Raw genomic sequence first — 16,747 nt, 5'->3', positions numbered from 1 at the left:
GGAAGATCGGGCAAGTCTTTGTGGAACAGAAAAACTAAACAGGAGACCAGCAGCACTGACGCGAGCTCCGACTCCCGAAAGTTTTTGTTGGAATAAACTAGGTCAGTCTTTACAGTGCCCCTGGACTCCTGTTTAATTGCTCAGCAACAGACAGAACAACACCCAGTTTGGAATGATTCTCCACAAAAGAGGCACCGTTAACAAAAAATAGAAAGGGACGAGCCCAAAACCAAGCCTAACTAATCCAGGTCAAAAGCAACACTCGGAGAGGAGAGACGCGCCCACGAGACACCCGCTCAGCGTTCTGTCAGAGCCTGCCGCTCCAGGCCCGGATTACCCAGCGGGCCTCTCTCTCACGCAGGCGCACTAAAGAGGCAGCTCAGGAAGAGGAAAATGGAATAAACAACCCCGCCGCCGCCGGGACCATTGAGCAGCCTGGCCGAGGCTTCCCTCCTCCTGCTTCGTCTTCCTTGGCGGGCTCGCTCGACCTCCCCTCGAAAGAAGCGCCCACTCCTTCCCTCCGTCGGCGGCCTTCAGGCCGTGACAGCGGCGGCAGTAGTGGCTGCTCCTGCTCCCCGCCTTGCCTCCCCCATGGTGCCGCGGCCGGCAGCGGCGGTGCCTCCCGAGGCGGCCTCGCTCCTCCTCCTCCTCCTCCTGCTGCTGCTGTAGCGGCCGCCATGAACAGCGGCGGGCTCCCCTGCTCCTCCTCCTCCTCCTCCTCCCCGGTGGCAGCGGCGGCGGTGGGGCCACCGCCGGGGCCTGGGGTTCCGGTGGTGGTGGCGGCAGTCCCCGGCGGGGTGAAGCTCAAGTTCTGCCGCTACTACGCCAAGGACAAGACGTGCTTCTACGGCGAGGAGTGCCAGTTCCTCCACGAGGAGCCCGGCGGCAGCGGCGCCGCCTCCGCCGCCTGCCCGGGCCCGCCGCCCCCGGGGCCTCGCCGGGGCACGGCGGCGGCGGCGGCGGCGGTTACCCGGGGCTCGGGGCGGCGGCGCCGGTGCCTAAGAAGCCTCCCGAACTGGTGGCGGGCGGCGGCGGCCTGGGAGGCGCGAGCGGCGGAGCGGGGATGGACGGACCCCGGCTGGCCAGTGAGTGTGGGCGAGGCCGGCGTGGGGGCGGCTTCGGGCGGGTCTCTCTGGTCCTGCGCCTGCTTAGCCTGCGGCCCTCTTCCTCCCCGAGGAGGCAGGGATGTCGGGGGGCGGCCTGCGGAGATGCTCCGGAAGGAGGTGGCTGGCGTCTGGGGAGAGGGGGAGGAAGCGGGCCGCGGCCAGGGTAGGCTCGTTCCCCTTTTGGGAGGGGAGTTGAAGCCCGAGTTGTTGCTTGAGGTGTTGAAAGGTGGAGGAAGGGCGTGTTAGTGCTCTCTCTTCTTCTCTGCTGTCTTTGGGCCGCTAATGTGCCTGACTTGAGTGGGATTTTGGATAGCTGTAGAGAAAAAGATAGTGGGATGAGGGTAGAGGATGTTGGGTCAGGATAGGGGTGTGTGTAGGATTTTTAGCTATAGCCCTTAGAAACTACACGTGTCAAAAAGTCACAGATACATCCAAACAAGGTAGTGCAAAAAATCTGTAAAGCGAAATTAAGCTCTACAGGCCTGTTTACAAACGGGCCCTTTGAAACGAATTTTGTCTTGGGTGTCAGGGTATGTGTGTGTACCCCAATTGGTAGCATTTTCAAAAATGTTTAGCATTGTTAGTATAAGGTGTGTGGGCACCAGAATCTCTGGTACACCTATTCTCTAGTTTGTAAGGTTTCTAAAGCAAAATTAAGATCTGCAGACCTATTTACAAACCAGCCCTTCTAAAAAAAGTTTTGGCTTGTGTGTGTGTACCCCAGTGCAGGTAGAATAGTGATTGGCAGCATTTTTTTAAAAAAAGTTTAGCATTGTTAGTATAAGGTGCATGTACAACAGAGTCTCTGGTGCACCTATGTTTCTAGTTTGTATCTGCTAACTTGCTGCTTTTAAGTGGGTTTCCTTGTAATACAGGGTAGTGGAGGATTGTATGAGAAAATGAACTGTTGGCATTTTTAGCAAACCCCCCCCCCCCTTTTCATCTTGATTTCTTTTAGGAAAGTACCTAGTGGTGGTAGAAAGTGCTGTCAAATTGTAGGTGACTTATGGCAATACTGTGATGTTTTCAAGGCAGGAGACCTAGGTAGTTTGACATTGCCTGTCTCTGCCTAGCAACAGTGGACTTTTTGGTGGTTTCCCATCTAAGTATTAACCAGGGCTGACCATATTTTGCTTACAAGATCAGGCTCGCCTGGTTCCATCCAGGTTGGGACAAGTACCTAGTAACTTATGAATATTTCCGAATGGAAATATTAAATGTTGTTATATCTTCAAGTTGTTGAGAAGATACAGCTAGTTAGTCACTGCTATGTTTAAAAAAATCACCTTGTTGAATATCTTTAAAGTGCAGTTTGATAACTTATAATGCCTTTCCCCAACCACAATAAACTGGTAGGTGCCTCCAATTCTTCCCATTTCTATAATTCTGTCAGGGGTGTTCTTGAAAAGAGCAGTTTCTGTCAGAGCTCTCTCTGCTCACCTACCTCATAGGGTGTCTGTTGTGGGAAGGGGAAAGGAAAGGGGTTTGTAAGCTGCTCTGAGACACTGAGTGAAGGGGTGGGGTATAAATGCAATCTCTTTCTCTTCTTCTAATTGCCAAAGTTAGTTCTGTAGTTGTAACCTGGTCTTCAAAATTCGATCACATATTTTAACCCGACATCCTCTTCCAATACGTGCACATTTTTAGGAGAAATTGTTATATGTATATAAACTTTAAATTGACCTGCACCATAAGTAAAGATTGTATTCATTAAAACATTTGTACCCCACATTTCCTCATGGCTCAAGGTGGATTACAATAATAGTTAAAAATAATTCGCATTTAAAATCATAATAAAATAATAAACCCAAATCTCTCTCCCCTCCTTCTCCTTAAAAGATGCCTGCCATTCAAATATCAAAAGCCCTGGCAAACAAGTGTGAAACAACCTATGTTAAATATAATTATCCCATGTGGATTATGCTAGAAGAGATGACATTATAAAGCCACTTTTCTCCTTTAGTAGGATTTTCAAGGTGAAATGGTATGAAGGAGAATCTGTGAAAAAATTGTTCATCTGCAGAATACTTTTCTTAACTGAGCAGTGTAAAATCTGCAGTTGTGATTAACAAACTTTTGAACATATAATATTCAAATGCTTGTACTTAAAAAACAAAACAATCCATCATGATAGCTTCACTTGGATAATATCTTCATTATGCAGTGAAGGTCCACCTAGAAGTCAGCTTTACATTTATTCATCAGCTAATATGGTTTGTGTTCGCTCTCTCCCCCTCCCATCCGAAGAAAAACACATTGGGCCTTGCTGTGCATGAGATAGTACCACAGCTGCACTATTGTTGAAGTCCTTTGTAAGCTCATAATACACATTGATCTTTGCCTTGAGGTGATTACAGAAAGTCACTGTGTTGTGGAAAAAGTAGTCATGTGTATTGTGCTATCTCCAGGATGCTGTTCCATTCTATATCACTTACAATGCAGTCCTGTGCAGGTTACTCCTAAATCCACTGATTTCAGTGGGCTTAGATTGGAGTAATTCTGCATAAAACTGCACTGTTAAGCCCCAGAGTTCAAAGGGGTCTTATTGGTTGCCTAGTCCAACGTGCTCAGTGCAGGGTATTCGAAGGTAGAACATTCCAGACTTCCCTACATTTTGGCTCTGTTAAGTGTTTGTGTTGTTTCTAACCTGTAATTCTTATGGAGTGTCTTCAGAGTGATTTGCTGAAATTGGATGCAACAGTGATGCTCCTCTTAATTATTGACATGAGCTTTGCAAAAAGCATTATAACTTCAAAAGAAAAATGAGTTGGTTGGTATGGTTTATCATTCAGTTTACCTTTCTGAGATTAAATTTGCAGAAGCATGAAAACATAATGGGAGTTGGCCATTATAATAGTCGTATTGCTTTTTCAATCAGGCACCTGGGCATTGAAGAGAAGACTGTTTTTTGTAGATTAGAAAACCATGAGGAAACATTTCAGCCATGAGATGTATAAGCTACCATGCATGCCATGTGCCACATGTAATTTTTTTGACAGAATGTTATGGTGATCCAGCACATGTATTCTTAAAATGCCTATAAATTTTGAAGCATTAGTAGATGCTGCTTTTTACTTGGCCTTTCCAAGAGACTCTGGGTGAAATCTGATTGGTTCTGATAGCTACAGTATTACTACCCTCTCAGCCAGTAAGATGCACATAGTTACAGAAACCAAAAGAATGCCATCTCTTAGATGGGCTAGTCAGGTTGTTCCCCCCCCCCTAAAAAGAATGGTTAAAGCTGAACATTTGAGCTGTGTGTTTACAAAGTCTTAACACTGAAAGGTCTCCTGTGGTAGTCAAGCAAAGCATAGCGCCTAGAACGGAGTGTCAGACTTAAGGCCTGGGGACTGGAATGAGCCCATCCAGGGCTCTTATGCAGGCTGCAAGCAACTAGTGCAAGGGAGGGAACAGGAGACTGTTTGGGGGGTGGGAGTGGGCAGAGCCACTCCGATTGTGGCTTCAGCATGGCAGAACAACCTCATCTGGAGCAGGTTTTCCTTAGGACCCCTCTCGCAGCCCATGGGGTCCTGCAGTGAGGATACACTAACGCCAGCTGCTGTGCTTTATATAGTTTATATCTCTGGTACCTGGCATTATGTTTTATGGCACACATGGCCCAGCCCATGTCAGATCTGGCCCTCGTAACAAATGAGTTCGACATCACTGGCCTACGACAAGATTGAAATTAAAATTAATGTTTCCATTATAATCATAGTGGTTTGGTCTATTGAAAGGATGGCCTTACAAGGTTCATTGTAATTTGTGTCTTCATTGTAGCTGGTGTACCAATAGTGCAGTTGTTACTGAGAGAAATTATTTGGATTTTTTTTAAAGATATGCAACGTAGAATGCCTCTTTCCTCTGTAATAAGGCTGGTTTGCTTATGTGCTAGGCTCATGAAGGTTGGTTTTATCTTTACAATATTAAATAGGCATTGAGAGTTCTGGAACAATGAGTTGTGCAGCACCTTAATTCCATTCACAAGTTGGACATTAATTCCTAAGAAGCCTCACTGAGACTTAATCTTTTGTAATGTATTTGAAAGCATTGTCCAGAAGGTGTAATACTTGGCTGCTACTGGAGAGTTTAGTACTTAAGGTTTGCATGTGTGTTAGAACTTTGTGAAATGAAAAAGCAAGGACTATGGGGCATCAATTAAACATGTTAAAAGATATATACTACAAAATTTAGTTGTTTTTAGGTGAGCATATGACCTATGGTAAATACCACATTGTGTTCAGTAAGTTTTGAATTCATCTAACATGCTTATAAGCATGTTGTGATGGAGGAACCATACCACATCCAGTTTACAGTTGTAACCTTGGTATATAATTCTAGTTTATGATTGATTTTATTCATTGTACTTAACAAAAATGCTAGCAAGAAAGGGATCTTTCTAAGTTAGTACGAAGATGTTGGAAAGAAATGTGATAAATGTAACGTACAGAAATTATTATGGTTTCAGAGTTATGGGCAATGAGTTTTCAAGGTGGGGTGTTGTAATTGGAATGCATATGAGGATGTGCCTTCAGCGGAATGCATGCAGCGTTCTAAAGCCAGCAGTGGAGTCTGTATGGTTGTGTTGTGGAGAGGAGAATAAGTTGAAAATGATAGAATTATAACTGGAAGTAATATTTTTTTCTGCATTAACCACTGGATTTGGGTATGACGAATGTTCTGTATTGGGAACTAAGAAAAAATTGAGGCAGGTTAATTAAAACTAGGGTCTGATAGCCTTGTTCTAAAAGAGAGGAGAACCAGGAACATTTCTGAATTTAGTTTTAATTAGGGAGCGGGCAACCATTGTTTTTTTGGGAGGGAGAAATAGGTAAATACAGTGGCTTGAGTTTTGGTGAAAATGATAGAGATTGCACCTGTTAAGATACTATGTGCTTGAGTGGGTAGAGCACTGAAAGAAGTAGAGTAATAAATCATACCGCATGGCTGGATATTTGGGTCAGTCCAGCTTATGGGTGTTCCATTGCCACTTAGAAAGGGAGTTAAAGAACACAGATGTGACTATTATGTGTAGTTGACTTTAAACATACTGTGTCTCTCTCTTTCTGAAAAGATGGGGAACACTATTTAATCAATTTGATCTATTTCTGGCAATTTCTGCCTGGTATTCTAGTATTGGAAACTACTGTAACTTGGCTGCAATTTTTTTTTAAGGAAATGAATGAAAATATAGTGATATGGCATAGCTGCTGCTGTACCACAACATGTAGTGCAGCGTTATTACTCTACTCAGAATTCTTTTCAGGAGCTGAATACACTTACCTGTGAGATGGTGAATATAGATTTTTTGAGATTATTGAATTTATTGAGTTATTTATTGAATTATTGAGGGCGGTTTTTTGTACCTCATCATTATCTTGGAAGATCTCTAGACTTATTGGTGGTGTTTATGCGAGGAAAGACTAGTACTTACCTTTGGAAGTGTAATTCTCACCCTTGGGTCCTAGTTGCCAGGGGAGGGGGAGTAAATAGGCATATGAATGTTTTATATAGGTAAATAGAAGCATTAGTCATACTTAATAATGGAACTTATAAATCTTTTCTAATATTGCTAGACAATTTTGCCGCTCATACCCTTCACTGTCAGTGTAATTCTGTTTATTTTAAAACTTTGACAAAACACTCCCAAGAAGCCCAACAATGTAGGGGACACTGAAAAACATGTCACTGGTGTGTAGTTGGTGGGTCATGACTCAGACATTTTGCAAAAAGGAAGATTGTACCAAGAGTGCAATTGAAATGTTCTGAGAGGATGTAAAGATGAACATATAGTTTTTTAAAAAAAAGCCTTGTGGGATCTCTGTGTTGCATTTGGGAATTAGTGAGGGTCCCTAGTCAGAAAAGGCCTCGACTCAGGGGTTCAAGTACCACAGAGGAGGTGACTCTTTATTTTTTAGCTTTTCCCCTTTATTACTGGCAGTATATATTTAATGTTTAGTCATTTTTGCCCCCTTAGTACTGCCACTTCTGGCTGTCCATGATGCTGCAATTATATTCCCCCAACAATATACCCAGGCTGTGGAAACTTATTCAACTCTGCTGTCACTGAGCTAATATGGCGCCATTTGATATGCAGTAGATTTCTGTCTCTGTAAACATATCAGATGTTCCAGGTTTTAAATGCAGGAGATTATTTGTTGTTGTTGATAACTTTTGTTGAGAAGTTACCATTGACAAATATTTTATGCAGTTGTAGTTAAAGGGAAATTAAAAAATAACTGTCACTCTTTCTCTAAAATACACTGTAAAAATTTGGTAGTGGAAGGGATATTGGAGACCTCCTTGGTTACAGTCATAGTATTAGCACATAAAGTCATAATATGTTGTGTTCTTGACTGAAATACTGAGCAACACACAATACTCTTGATACAAACATATGGTTGAGGTTTCTGAAACGGAAATAGGTCAGCTGTAAGCTGCACATAATCAGCACTATTTCTACTAAACTAAAAACAAATTTCTGTATCCTGCATATAGAGATTTCAAGCACTGATAATGAGTAACAAAGCTTAATTCTGTTTTTTTCTCCCTCATCTTAACTTGTAGCCTATGGTGTACTACTGCATTTTTGACAATCCAGCACAAGCATCCAGTACACATTCATGCTGAGCAGAGTACTTTTTAGCGTCACACATTGTCTGCTTTTGCATCTTCTGCAAATAGCAACATTTTTGCCAAAATGGACTTTTTAAAGGTGTATTTTTTAAAGCAGACATTGCCAGACTTCCCTTATATGAAAGTGATGGAACAAACAGAACTTCAAAGATGTGATTAATTAGCATATTCTTGTCAGGAAGCTCAACTTAATATTTTTTAACTGTTGAGTCCCCTTTAGGTCTGTTTGGAGACTTCCTCCCCCAGCAAACTCTGTAGGAGGTGAGACCGGGAGAGGGTCTTTAGTTCACACATTATGTCTTTTGCTACTGTCATCATGTTCAGAAGTTAATGGCTGAACTTGGAGGTTATGTGGTTAAACTTGCATTCTCCTTACCTGGGGTAGTGAACCCCTGCAGGTGAGTGAGGCAAGGGTAAAGTCTTAACAGCCTGTTTCTTTCTTTTTTTATGCTCTCCCTGTGCCTAGTCCAAACTCCATCTCTTTCATCAGTCGTCCTTTCTAAAGCCAAATGCTTCAGCAAGTAAATCAGTGTCAGGTGTTTGGAACCCCTCGCCCCATCTTACCTTTTCTGTGCCTTTTGCCTTCAATAGTAGTAGGGTAAAAAGAAAAATTCTGTCACTATAGGGTGGGAAAATATATCATTATTGAATCTCCTTAATAACATTTCAGAAACTTTTCACTTAGTGCACAGAAAATTATCAGCCAGATAACTCTCAGTGCATGGTTTCTTATCTTTTGCTCCACCTGCCCATTTATTCTTACTAGCCCTTATCACCAACTTTGTCTCTTCTAGTTGTAGAGTCAGCTACATACAGCTGGGAAGGCTAACAATCCCCTTCCTTCCCAAAATAAAGGGCTACCAGCTTTTCAATCCTTGGTTAGAGAATGAAAGAAGACATGCATGTATTTGATGCTGTGTTAAACAAAATACAGCTCTGTCAGGTAGGTATAGTCTCCCACAGGTTTGCAGCTTGCTGAAAGTGGGTGCTAAATTGTGAGGCTGACAGTCTTTGATGTTATGTATTTGTTTATAGCAGTTTTTTCACTTGGTTATAGGTGGTGCGTGTGTTTAAAGTACAGATTTAACTCCTGAACTTAAGTTCCTGCCGTACTGGTATCCTCTAAAGTGAGTTTTCCGTTCTTTTTTCCAGTTCCAGGAATAGATGGAAGTTCTCTAGCTGAAGCTAGTCTTACAGACTCCTACTTCAGTACCAGTTTCATTGGTGTTAATGGGTTTGGAAGTCCTGCAGAAGCAAAGTATCCTATGATGCAGGTAATGCTTCCTTTACACTTTGCAACTAGCTTGAAATGCATTGAGACTTACAAATATTTCTGCAGCCAATTAATTTCTTTTTCATGTTTTTTTCCTTGTAATTTGAGGTCTATTTGGGCTTGTCAGCTAGTTTACAGTGGATCAACAGTGAATTAATTCTTCCTACCAGTTCTGGAATTTATGCAGTAGGAACTGGGAATGTGCCATCCTGTTCAGATGCTGCTGCTTCTTGCCAGTCTCTACAGATGGCGAGATTTAGAGCAGCTGTTGGGCTTACATATTTGGTTACCTCCCCCACTGCACGTAAGGCTATGACTGCATTGGCAGATCCCATGTTCATTTGAACATGGGGTCTGCTAGTATAGTTGTCTCTGTTCTGAATGCAGTGATGGTTCGGGAGAATTAAGAAGGTCATGGGAGGAGTTTTGAAGCCAGGCATCTGTTTCTGAACTACATAAAAGTTTCAAGAAGCAATAACGACCAAAAATGTGTGTGATTGCTTGGCTGGTTTTTGTACCTTCTCTTGATTTGTTTTCCCAGAGCCCAAAAGGTGGTGTATGTGTCTAAATGTGCAAATCTGCAACTGTACTAATTCTGTAAATTTGAATTAAGCAATTCAGCAATAAACCTCATTGATTCATCCAAGCATGTATCCCAGGGATGTAAATAGTGTGGAAAGTGAGCATGTCTCAGAGTTGGAGGCAGGCAAAGAATAAGTGCAAAAGTCAAATGGGTCTGTGAATGAAAGCTACAGCAGAATGAAGTTATCATAGTGCTGAATGAATATGTCCCCAGTCTTGCCTGCTTTTGTTGCAGCATATGCTGTGTTTGGCATGTGGTTTCCTTCCTTTTTGGAGGAGGTGGAGAAAATACCTAATTAGGAATGGCACGATATGAACTTAAGGGTTAAACACAGAGGCTGGGTTTCGGAGAAATGATATGTACGTGCTAGTGGGAGAGGTAGTTTTCTTTTTTGGATCCCTTATTTCATAAAGTTTATACTGTTCAATAACAAATTTAGGTGGTACAGGTGACTTCCCTTAAAATTCTGTTCTCCTTTGAGGAAGATTTTTTTATGACTGCATTTGACTAATTTAGTTTTTATTTATTGGCAATTCTAATTGAGATTTTAAATTGTGGCATTTTATGTGTTTTTTAAGATCATTGTTTTATTTACATTGCAAGCTGCCTTGGACAGGCAACTCATAAATATTCTAAATACATAAATAAGATTGTTTTAGAAATTAACCAATACTTGTAACTAAACTAGTGGCTGTTTCAAATTTAGATGTTCTGTACAAAATATCTCTAGCCTCCTTATGTTTTTATAAACTATCAGCCTCTCATCTTAGCAGGGAAATAAGCTAACTGATGTCCTGTATTAAATGGGTGTTGAATGTTTTGAGAGTCTCTGTGTAGTGTTAAGAGATGTTCCCATGCGAGGTTCTTGGATAATCATGTAGGTAACATCTGGATTTAAGTCCCTTAAACTGACTCTTTTCTTTTGAAGGGAGTTGACACTTACCACAAGTGTTATGGATATACTAAGCTGTTCTACATAGTACATTTAGTAAGGCATGGTGTGAAAGGGTGGCTTCAGATCAGTACTTTTAAGTGCCATCTGCTCCTTATTTGTAGGGGGAAAAGTTTCGTTTTGCATCCTGGGTTGATTGTATGTTTGTATGTTTATGCGGCACATACATTTAATCATGAACTGCATTAAAATTTTTTGAAGTTTTGTGTGATTGGTCTGAACAGAAACATTGTGTTGTCCTTGTTTCTGTTCATTATCACACCTGTTAAAAATTACAAAGATCGGTCTTTTAAAACTTGGGAATATTTGCATTCAACATTTTGTTAATCTTCTAATATCATGTAGCAGAAGCCAAACCCAGCTATTTCCCTCTCTAGGTTCTTCCTGTTTCTGCCACTTTTGGTAGACAAGAGCATGTGGAGTTTCTGGGTGCACAGCAGCCAAATAAAAAACCAAAACTGCACAACAACAATCAAGAATACAGCTCAGGTGCAGGGATCATTTGTACAGAGGAAGCAAAAAAAGATTTGTCTAGTTTCCAGTAACAAACCTGGAATAAATGTCAACAATTTTAACACCCTAAAGAGGAAACCACAAAAACATTTGTGAAAGAATGGAAGCAAATTATTAATAAACTGGGTTACGTTAGAGTCTACAAGCAATTTGAAATTCCACATGCTGGAAATATGCAGAGCACCCTCTGTGAGGGTAGGTTAAACCAATGCTAATACAGTGAGAAAAATGGGATGTTAATATAAGACCTGCTAAGGAAAAATCAGAATGGCTTCTGCAAAGGCCAGCCTCACTAACTTTTTGGAGTTCTTTGAGCATATTAAAAACCATATGGGAAAAAGTGAGGGGTGTCTTGGACTTCCAGAAACAAATCTCTGACAACCAAAAATCTGATTATAGTTAGCAGCCACCAGGTAAGAAGACTGTTCCTATTGTGGATTAGTAACTAGGAATGGGCACAAACCAGAAAATTCCGGTTTGTGGTGTAGCTGAACTGAGCCCCAAACCGAACCAAGCAAAAAATGCCCAAACTGGCCAGTATGGGCTGGTTCAGGCCACCTTTCTCAGGCGGGGGGAAATCGGCCGGGAAGGAGAGGGGGATCAGCCAAGCTATTTAACCCATCTTGTTTCGCTTCCTCCTGCTTGGAAGGGGGGGGGGTTAGCAAGAGTGATTGCTGAAATGGCTTTCATCTATTTCAGCCTAACAGGTAATGGGTGCACCAGCCCTCTTGTTAGGCTAAATGGATGCAAGCCATTTCAGTGATTCTTCTTGCTCTGTCCCTGCTTCCCACCACGTGCTGCATGAGCCTCCTAATAACCACATTGAGGGTCTTGGGAGGCTCATTGAGGCGAGATGGCATGAACCTTGGTTGATTTCATCAGGAAATTAGGTTTGTGTTGAAGTTTGTACCCATCCCTATTAGAAACTAGCTAAGCATTGGAGTGTGGCCAGTTTTCAGAATGGAAGAAAGTAAATATGGGGTCTCCTGGGTACTGTATTGGGACCAGTGCTATTTAACGTGTTCTTAAATAATCTGGAGTGAGGGGGTATTGTCCACAGACTGACAGTGCTCCTCAGTGTGTCACACTGAAGTCTTTCACATCACTTGCTACCTGGTTCCTAGAGATGCCCAGAGATTGAACCTGGAGCTTTCTGCATGCCAAACAGATGTTCGGCCACTGAGCTATGACCTCGGCACAAATGATGCAAATTTCTCAGGTGATGAAAAGCAGAGTGGATTGTGAAAATCTCCCAAGAGGATCTCTCCAAAGTGGTGAGTGGAGTTGTCATCACTGTGGCAAACGAGGTTTAGTGTAGGTGTGTGTAAAATGAATTGCATTTGGGCCTAAAATCTAACTCTGCATATCCATTGAGGTCTGAACAGTCTGTAAAATATTAGAAAAGAGATCATGGGGTTGTTTTGGGTAGTTCAATTAAAATGACGACTTGATGAAACTCAGTGGTAAAAGAAAGCAACTGTCATGCTAGGGATTGTTGGGAAAGAGATTGAAAATAAAATTATCAGTAGCCATAACTCCTTTGTACAGTGCACTGATGTGGTCCCATTTAGAATCCTGTGCATAATTCTGATTGCTGTATCTCAAAAAGGATGTTGTAGTGCTAGAAAAGTCAATTGAGATGTCAGTGGGGTTTTGGAGTGTTTGGAAGGAGAGCCAGTTCGGTGTAGTGGTTAAGTGTGTGGACTCTAATCTGGGTGAACCGGGTTTGAGTCCCCACTCCACTTGCAGCTGTTGGATGACCTTGAGCAAACCATAGTTCTGTCAGAGCTGTTCTCAAGGACAGTTCTGGAAAGAGCTCTCTCAGCTTCGCCTGCCTCACAGAGTGTCTGTTGTGGGGAGGGGAAGGGAAGGGAGGTTGTAAGCCACTCTGAGACTCCAAATGAAGGGCAGGGTATAGATCCAATCACTTGTATTCCTCTTGGTGCTTTTCAGTTTTTTTGGGGGAAAAGAACACAAGACGTTTAGAAAACTATTCACTGTGCAGAGAAAGTAGATGGAATGTTCTCTTTCCCTTAATACTAGAACTCACATATACCCATTGAATTTGCAGTCTGACAAAGGAAAGTACTCCATAGAACGTGTAATTAACTCTTGAAGTTCACTGCTGTATGATGCAGTGATGACCCACTATCTTGAAATGGCTTTAAAAAGGGATTAGACCTGTTGTTGGAGGATAGGTCTGTCAGTGGCTGTGATGGCTAAATTCAGTCTGCGTGTTCAGATGCATTGAATGCGAGTTGTAGGGTGGAAATAGTAGGAAGAGGCTTCCTGTCCTGCTTTGTAGGCTTTCTAGTGGGGCATCTGGTTGATGACTGTGGAACAGGGCACCAGAGTAGACAGACCTTTGGTCTGATCCTGCTGTACTGTTCATAGGTTCTAAGAGGTGAGGTGGAGTTTTGTGTGTTCTAAAATGAAGTCATGACAGAAACGGGTTATATGACGTATAGTATACCCCCATAGTACAGAAAATCAGTGTTGGTAGTGTGTAATGTAATAAGTGTCTAGATTTCCCTTGAAAGAAATTATTTGCCAAATTGGAAGAATAGATCCATACTTAGGGACACTACCTAGCAGGGAATGTAATAGATTTTATTGAATTCGGTGTGTGTGGTAGCAGTGGAAGAGCTATAGGGTCCATTGTGTTATGCTTCTCAGCTGCCAACGCTGTGCCCAGAATGGGAGATAGGTAGATGGCTGTAAGGCCTTTGTCCCAGCCTCTGTTCTTTGCGGGGGGGGGGTGTGTTAAGCTATTTCCTTCTGCGTTTTGAGTGATTGAACAGTGGGGCCGCCTGATGAGAGGTGGATTCTGTGAATGCCTTTGTTGTGGTGGTCAGTCTAATAGGTTCCCTCCTGTAGGAATGAATAAGCAGAAAAAATGTTTGCCCTTCTGCTGTTGCACAGCTCAAAATATAGCTCCTGGAAAAAAATTTCACTGTTATATTGTGTACCTAAAATCTTCCCCTCTCCCCAGGTTAAGGTGATAGATAGGTGTAAATCATTGTTGTCCATCCTCTTTGACTTCCATTAAATACTTAAAAACCATTGTTATGATTTTTATATTTAATGTTCTCTGCAGGGCTATTTTTGAGCAGGAACGCACAGGAATGGAGTTCCGGCTGACTTCAGAGTTGGCCACGCCCACTACAGCCAAAACCTCTGTGTGTGTGGCTACAGAGGGAAGGCCTGGAGAGCGACCCCCCCGGCGACTCCGGGGGTGGGTGGGTTGTCCTTACCCGGCTTGTCCAAGTGGCGGGGCGTCCGGACAAGCCAAGGGAAGGCAGTTTAAACTACCTCCCCTCCCATCTCCTCCAAGGGCTGGCTTGCCCGGGCAAGCCAAGGGAAGGCATGGGGGTGTGGCCTAATATGCTAATGAGTTTCTGCTGTTGTGTGTGGCCTATTATGCTAATGAGTTCCTGCTGGGCGTTTTCTCTGTATTCATCATATGCCTTGTTGCTAGCCGTTAGATCATTCTTGTTGTTTGATTCCTTTCATAGACTGACTGCGCATTTCATGCTGTTCTGTGAATCTGCTTATTTTTCATGTGATAAAGCTGTATAAGTGCTTTCCCACATGAACGTTTTCACAATTTCTGTTTGTCCCATAGGACTGTTATGAAAGCATCAGATCCATGCAGTATTTTTTCTGCTGAATCTTGGGGGTTTGGTTCACTAGGCCCCAAAGTTCAAAAGATATTTATTTTTTTATCTATGTATATTTATTTATTTTGTTAGACTTATATCCCGCCCTCCCCACAATGTAGGCTCAAGCTACATATATACCAACATATAGCCTGTTATCTGGACCAAAGAGCTAAAAACATGTATTCTCACCCCCCACCCCCACCCCGATAGTGTACTGATTCTGCCTTCTTGGTGAATTGCAGCTCATTATGAAGTACAGAGGACAGAATAGAAAGAAAGAGTTTTATTGGGCATTGGCTGATGCTTCTTCCTCTCGACTGATAAAACCATAGCAGAAATTTAAAGAAGCAATACATAAGGGTACTTGGGGTATAACAACCATTGGAACAGACCACGATGAAATGGAATTCAATTACAGCAAACATGTATGATCCATGAAACAGCAAACACAGAGATCCATGGAATTGATATATGTAGGAAACTAACTGTAATGTAAAATGCCTCTTAACTTGTTTTAGTCCTTGAACTAGTAGCTGTGGTTAAGAGTGATGGTCTTTCAAAACAAGCAACCCTTCTAAAGTCAAGGAAGAACTAGTTGTTGTAGATTTTCCAGGCTGTATGGCCGTGGTCCTGCCTCCCTAAGTGATGGATGGGAATCACCCACAAGATGTCCTCCGAGCCTCAGAGGAGAAGGACCTTTCACGGTGAGTAACCAATGGTCGTTCACAGCTGCTGGCAGAATGTCAGATCCTACAATGCCAAGACCACGGTTATATAGCCCGGAAAATCTACAACAACTAATGAACTATTTGAGTCTTCTCCAGTGAAACTAGGACACAGTGGTTAGAAGACTAAGCTCAGAGAGGTCACATTTCTAGTGGAGACATTTGAAAAAGAATGGCAAGGCCTGTTGGATTTCCTGAAAGGTCTACAAAAGAGAGTTGTTCAAAGCCTGTGAAAATAGGTAGTTGTCCCTTTAACAATGTGAACATCCCATTCTCCTCTTTCTCTTCTGGATTTTACAGGTATTTCCTTCATAATTCCTAGCCTGTTATCTGGACCAAAGAGCTAAAAACTTGTGTTTTTCCCCCCACCCCCAAAAAGAAAAGAACACCGAGGTGGTGTGCATTGTGCTCATCTACAATTGCAGGAGGGAGAGCCCTTGACTTTGCTTCCTGATTCAATATATGAAAGTTAATTATATGAGAAAGAGAAAGATGCCTGCCTATGATGGAGGATCTTATGCTGCTTTGCCGGTAGGGCTTGGATGGTGACCATTTGTCCCAGTTTTATTGTGTTTAGGCTATAATTTAAATAAGCCATTATGACATATTTGGATCCATAGCAACACTGTGGTGCATACTGAATTAAAGAAATTCAGAAGGATCAAGATGGAACTGTGTACCCTCTGCGTGAAAGTGAAGAAAGGCTGGTGGAATTGTTGGTTTTTTTGCTCTGATCTAGTTTTGTCAGTATGTTCCAGTTTGTGATGAGCACTTACATTTGTGAAAGAGCTTGACTTTTGGAACTGTGTATTACTATAAATCCTGACTTTAAAGAACAGGGGACGGCGCTCTGGCAGTGAGGCCCTGGGGGGGGGACATGTCGAAGCCCCGTCCCCTTCTTCCGGCCACCCCCTGCTTCCCCTCTCATTCAATCGAAGGAGGAGGAAGAAGCAGTAAGGTGAGTAGACTTCCTCCCCCACCCCACCTGTCCCTTCCTGCTTTCTCTCTCTCCCCCCTCCCTGCCTGGGGCCACTCCACATGGCCCAGGCAAGCCCTCCCCGCCCCATCCATCTTCCCGGAGCCACGTGCTCCAGGAAAGATACCCCCCCAGTCCCTGCCTGCATTGGGCTGATCCGCATAGCCCAGGCAAAGACCCACCCCGTCCTAAGCTTTCCCGGAGCCACGCACTCCGAGAAACATCTCCCCTCCATCTTCCTGGAGGTGTGCCAAGCCGCACGCCCCGGAGAAGATCTCCCCCCCCCCCGGTCGGCCCCACCCACCCCACTCAGCCCAGCTG

General features: G+C 43.0%; 1 protein-coding gene across 2 annotated transcripts in view; it reads left to right on the top strand.

Moving 5' to 3' along the window:
- Nucleotides 1-383: 383 nt before the first annotated feature.
- The window catches only part of PAN3 (PAN3 poly(A) specific ribonuclease subunit), a 69,682-nt gene continuing 53,318 nt past the window's right edge, over nucleotides 384-16,747 (top strand). The window contains exons 1-3 of one of the 2 annotated variants that reach the window (XM_015405411.1): nucleotides 384-975; nucleotides 1,059-1,085; nucleotides 8,895-9,016. In XM_015405411.1, coding sequence (XP_015260897.1) covers nucleotides 678-975; nucleotides 1,059-1,085; nucleotides 8,895-9,016 — 447 coding nt within the window. In that variant the 5' untranslated portion in view covers nucleotides 384-677. Of the gene's footprint in view, nucleotides 976-1,058; nucleotides 1,086-8,894; nucleotides 9,017-12,274; nucleotides 12,338-16,747 lie in introns of those variants that run through there. The other variant, XM_015405409.1, reaches the window with a different exon arrangement.

Source organism: Gekko japonicus, unplaced genomic scaffold, assembly GCF_001447785.1.
Source record: "Gekko japonicus isolate JY-2015 unplaced genomic scaffold, Gekko_japonicus_V1.1 scaffold1477, whole genome shotgun sequence".
Taxonomy (NCBI): Eukaryota; Metazoa; Chordata; class Lepidosauria; order Squamata; family Gekkonidae; genus Gekko; species Gekko japonicus.
Note: the sequence above shows the minus strand (reverse complement) of the source record. Positions and strands in the feature narration are given on the sequence as shown.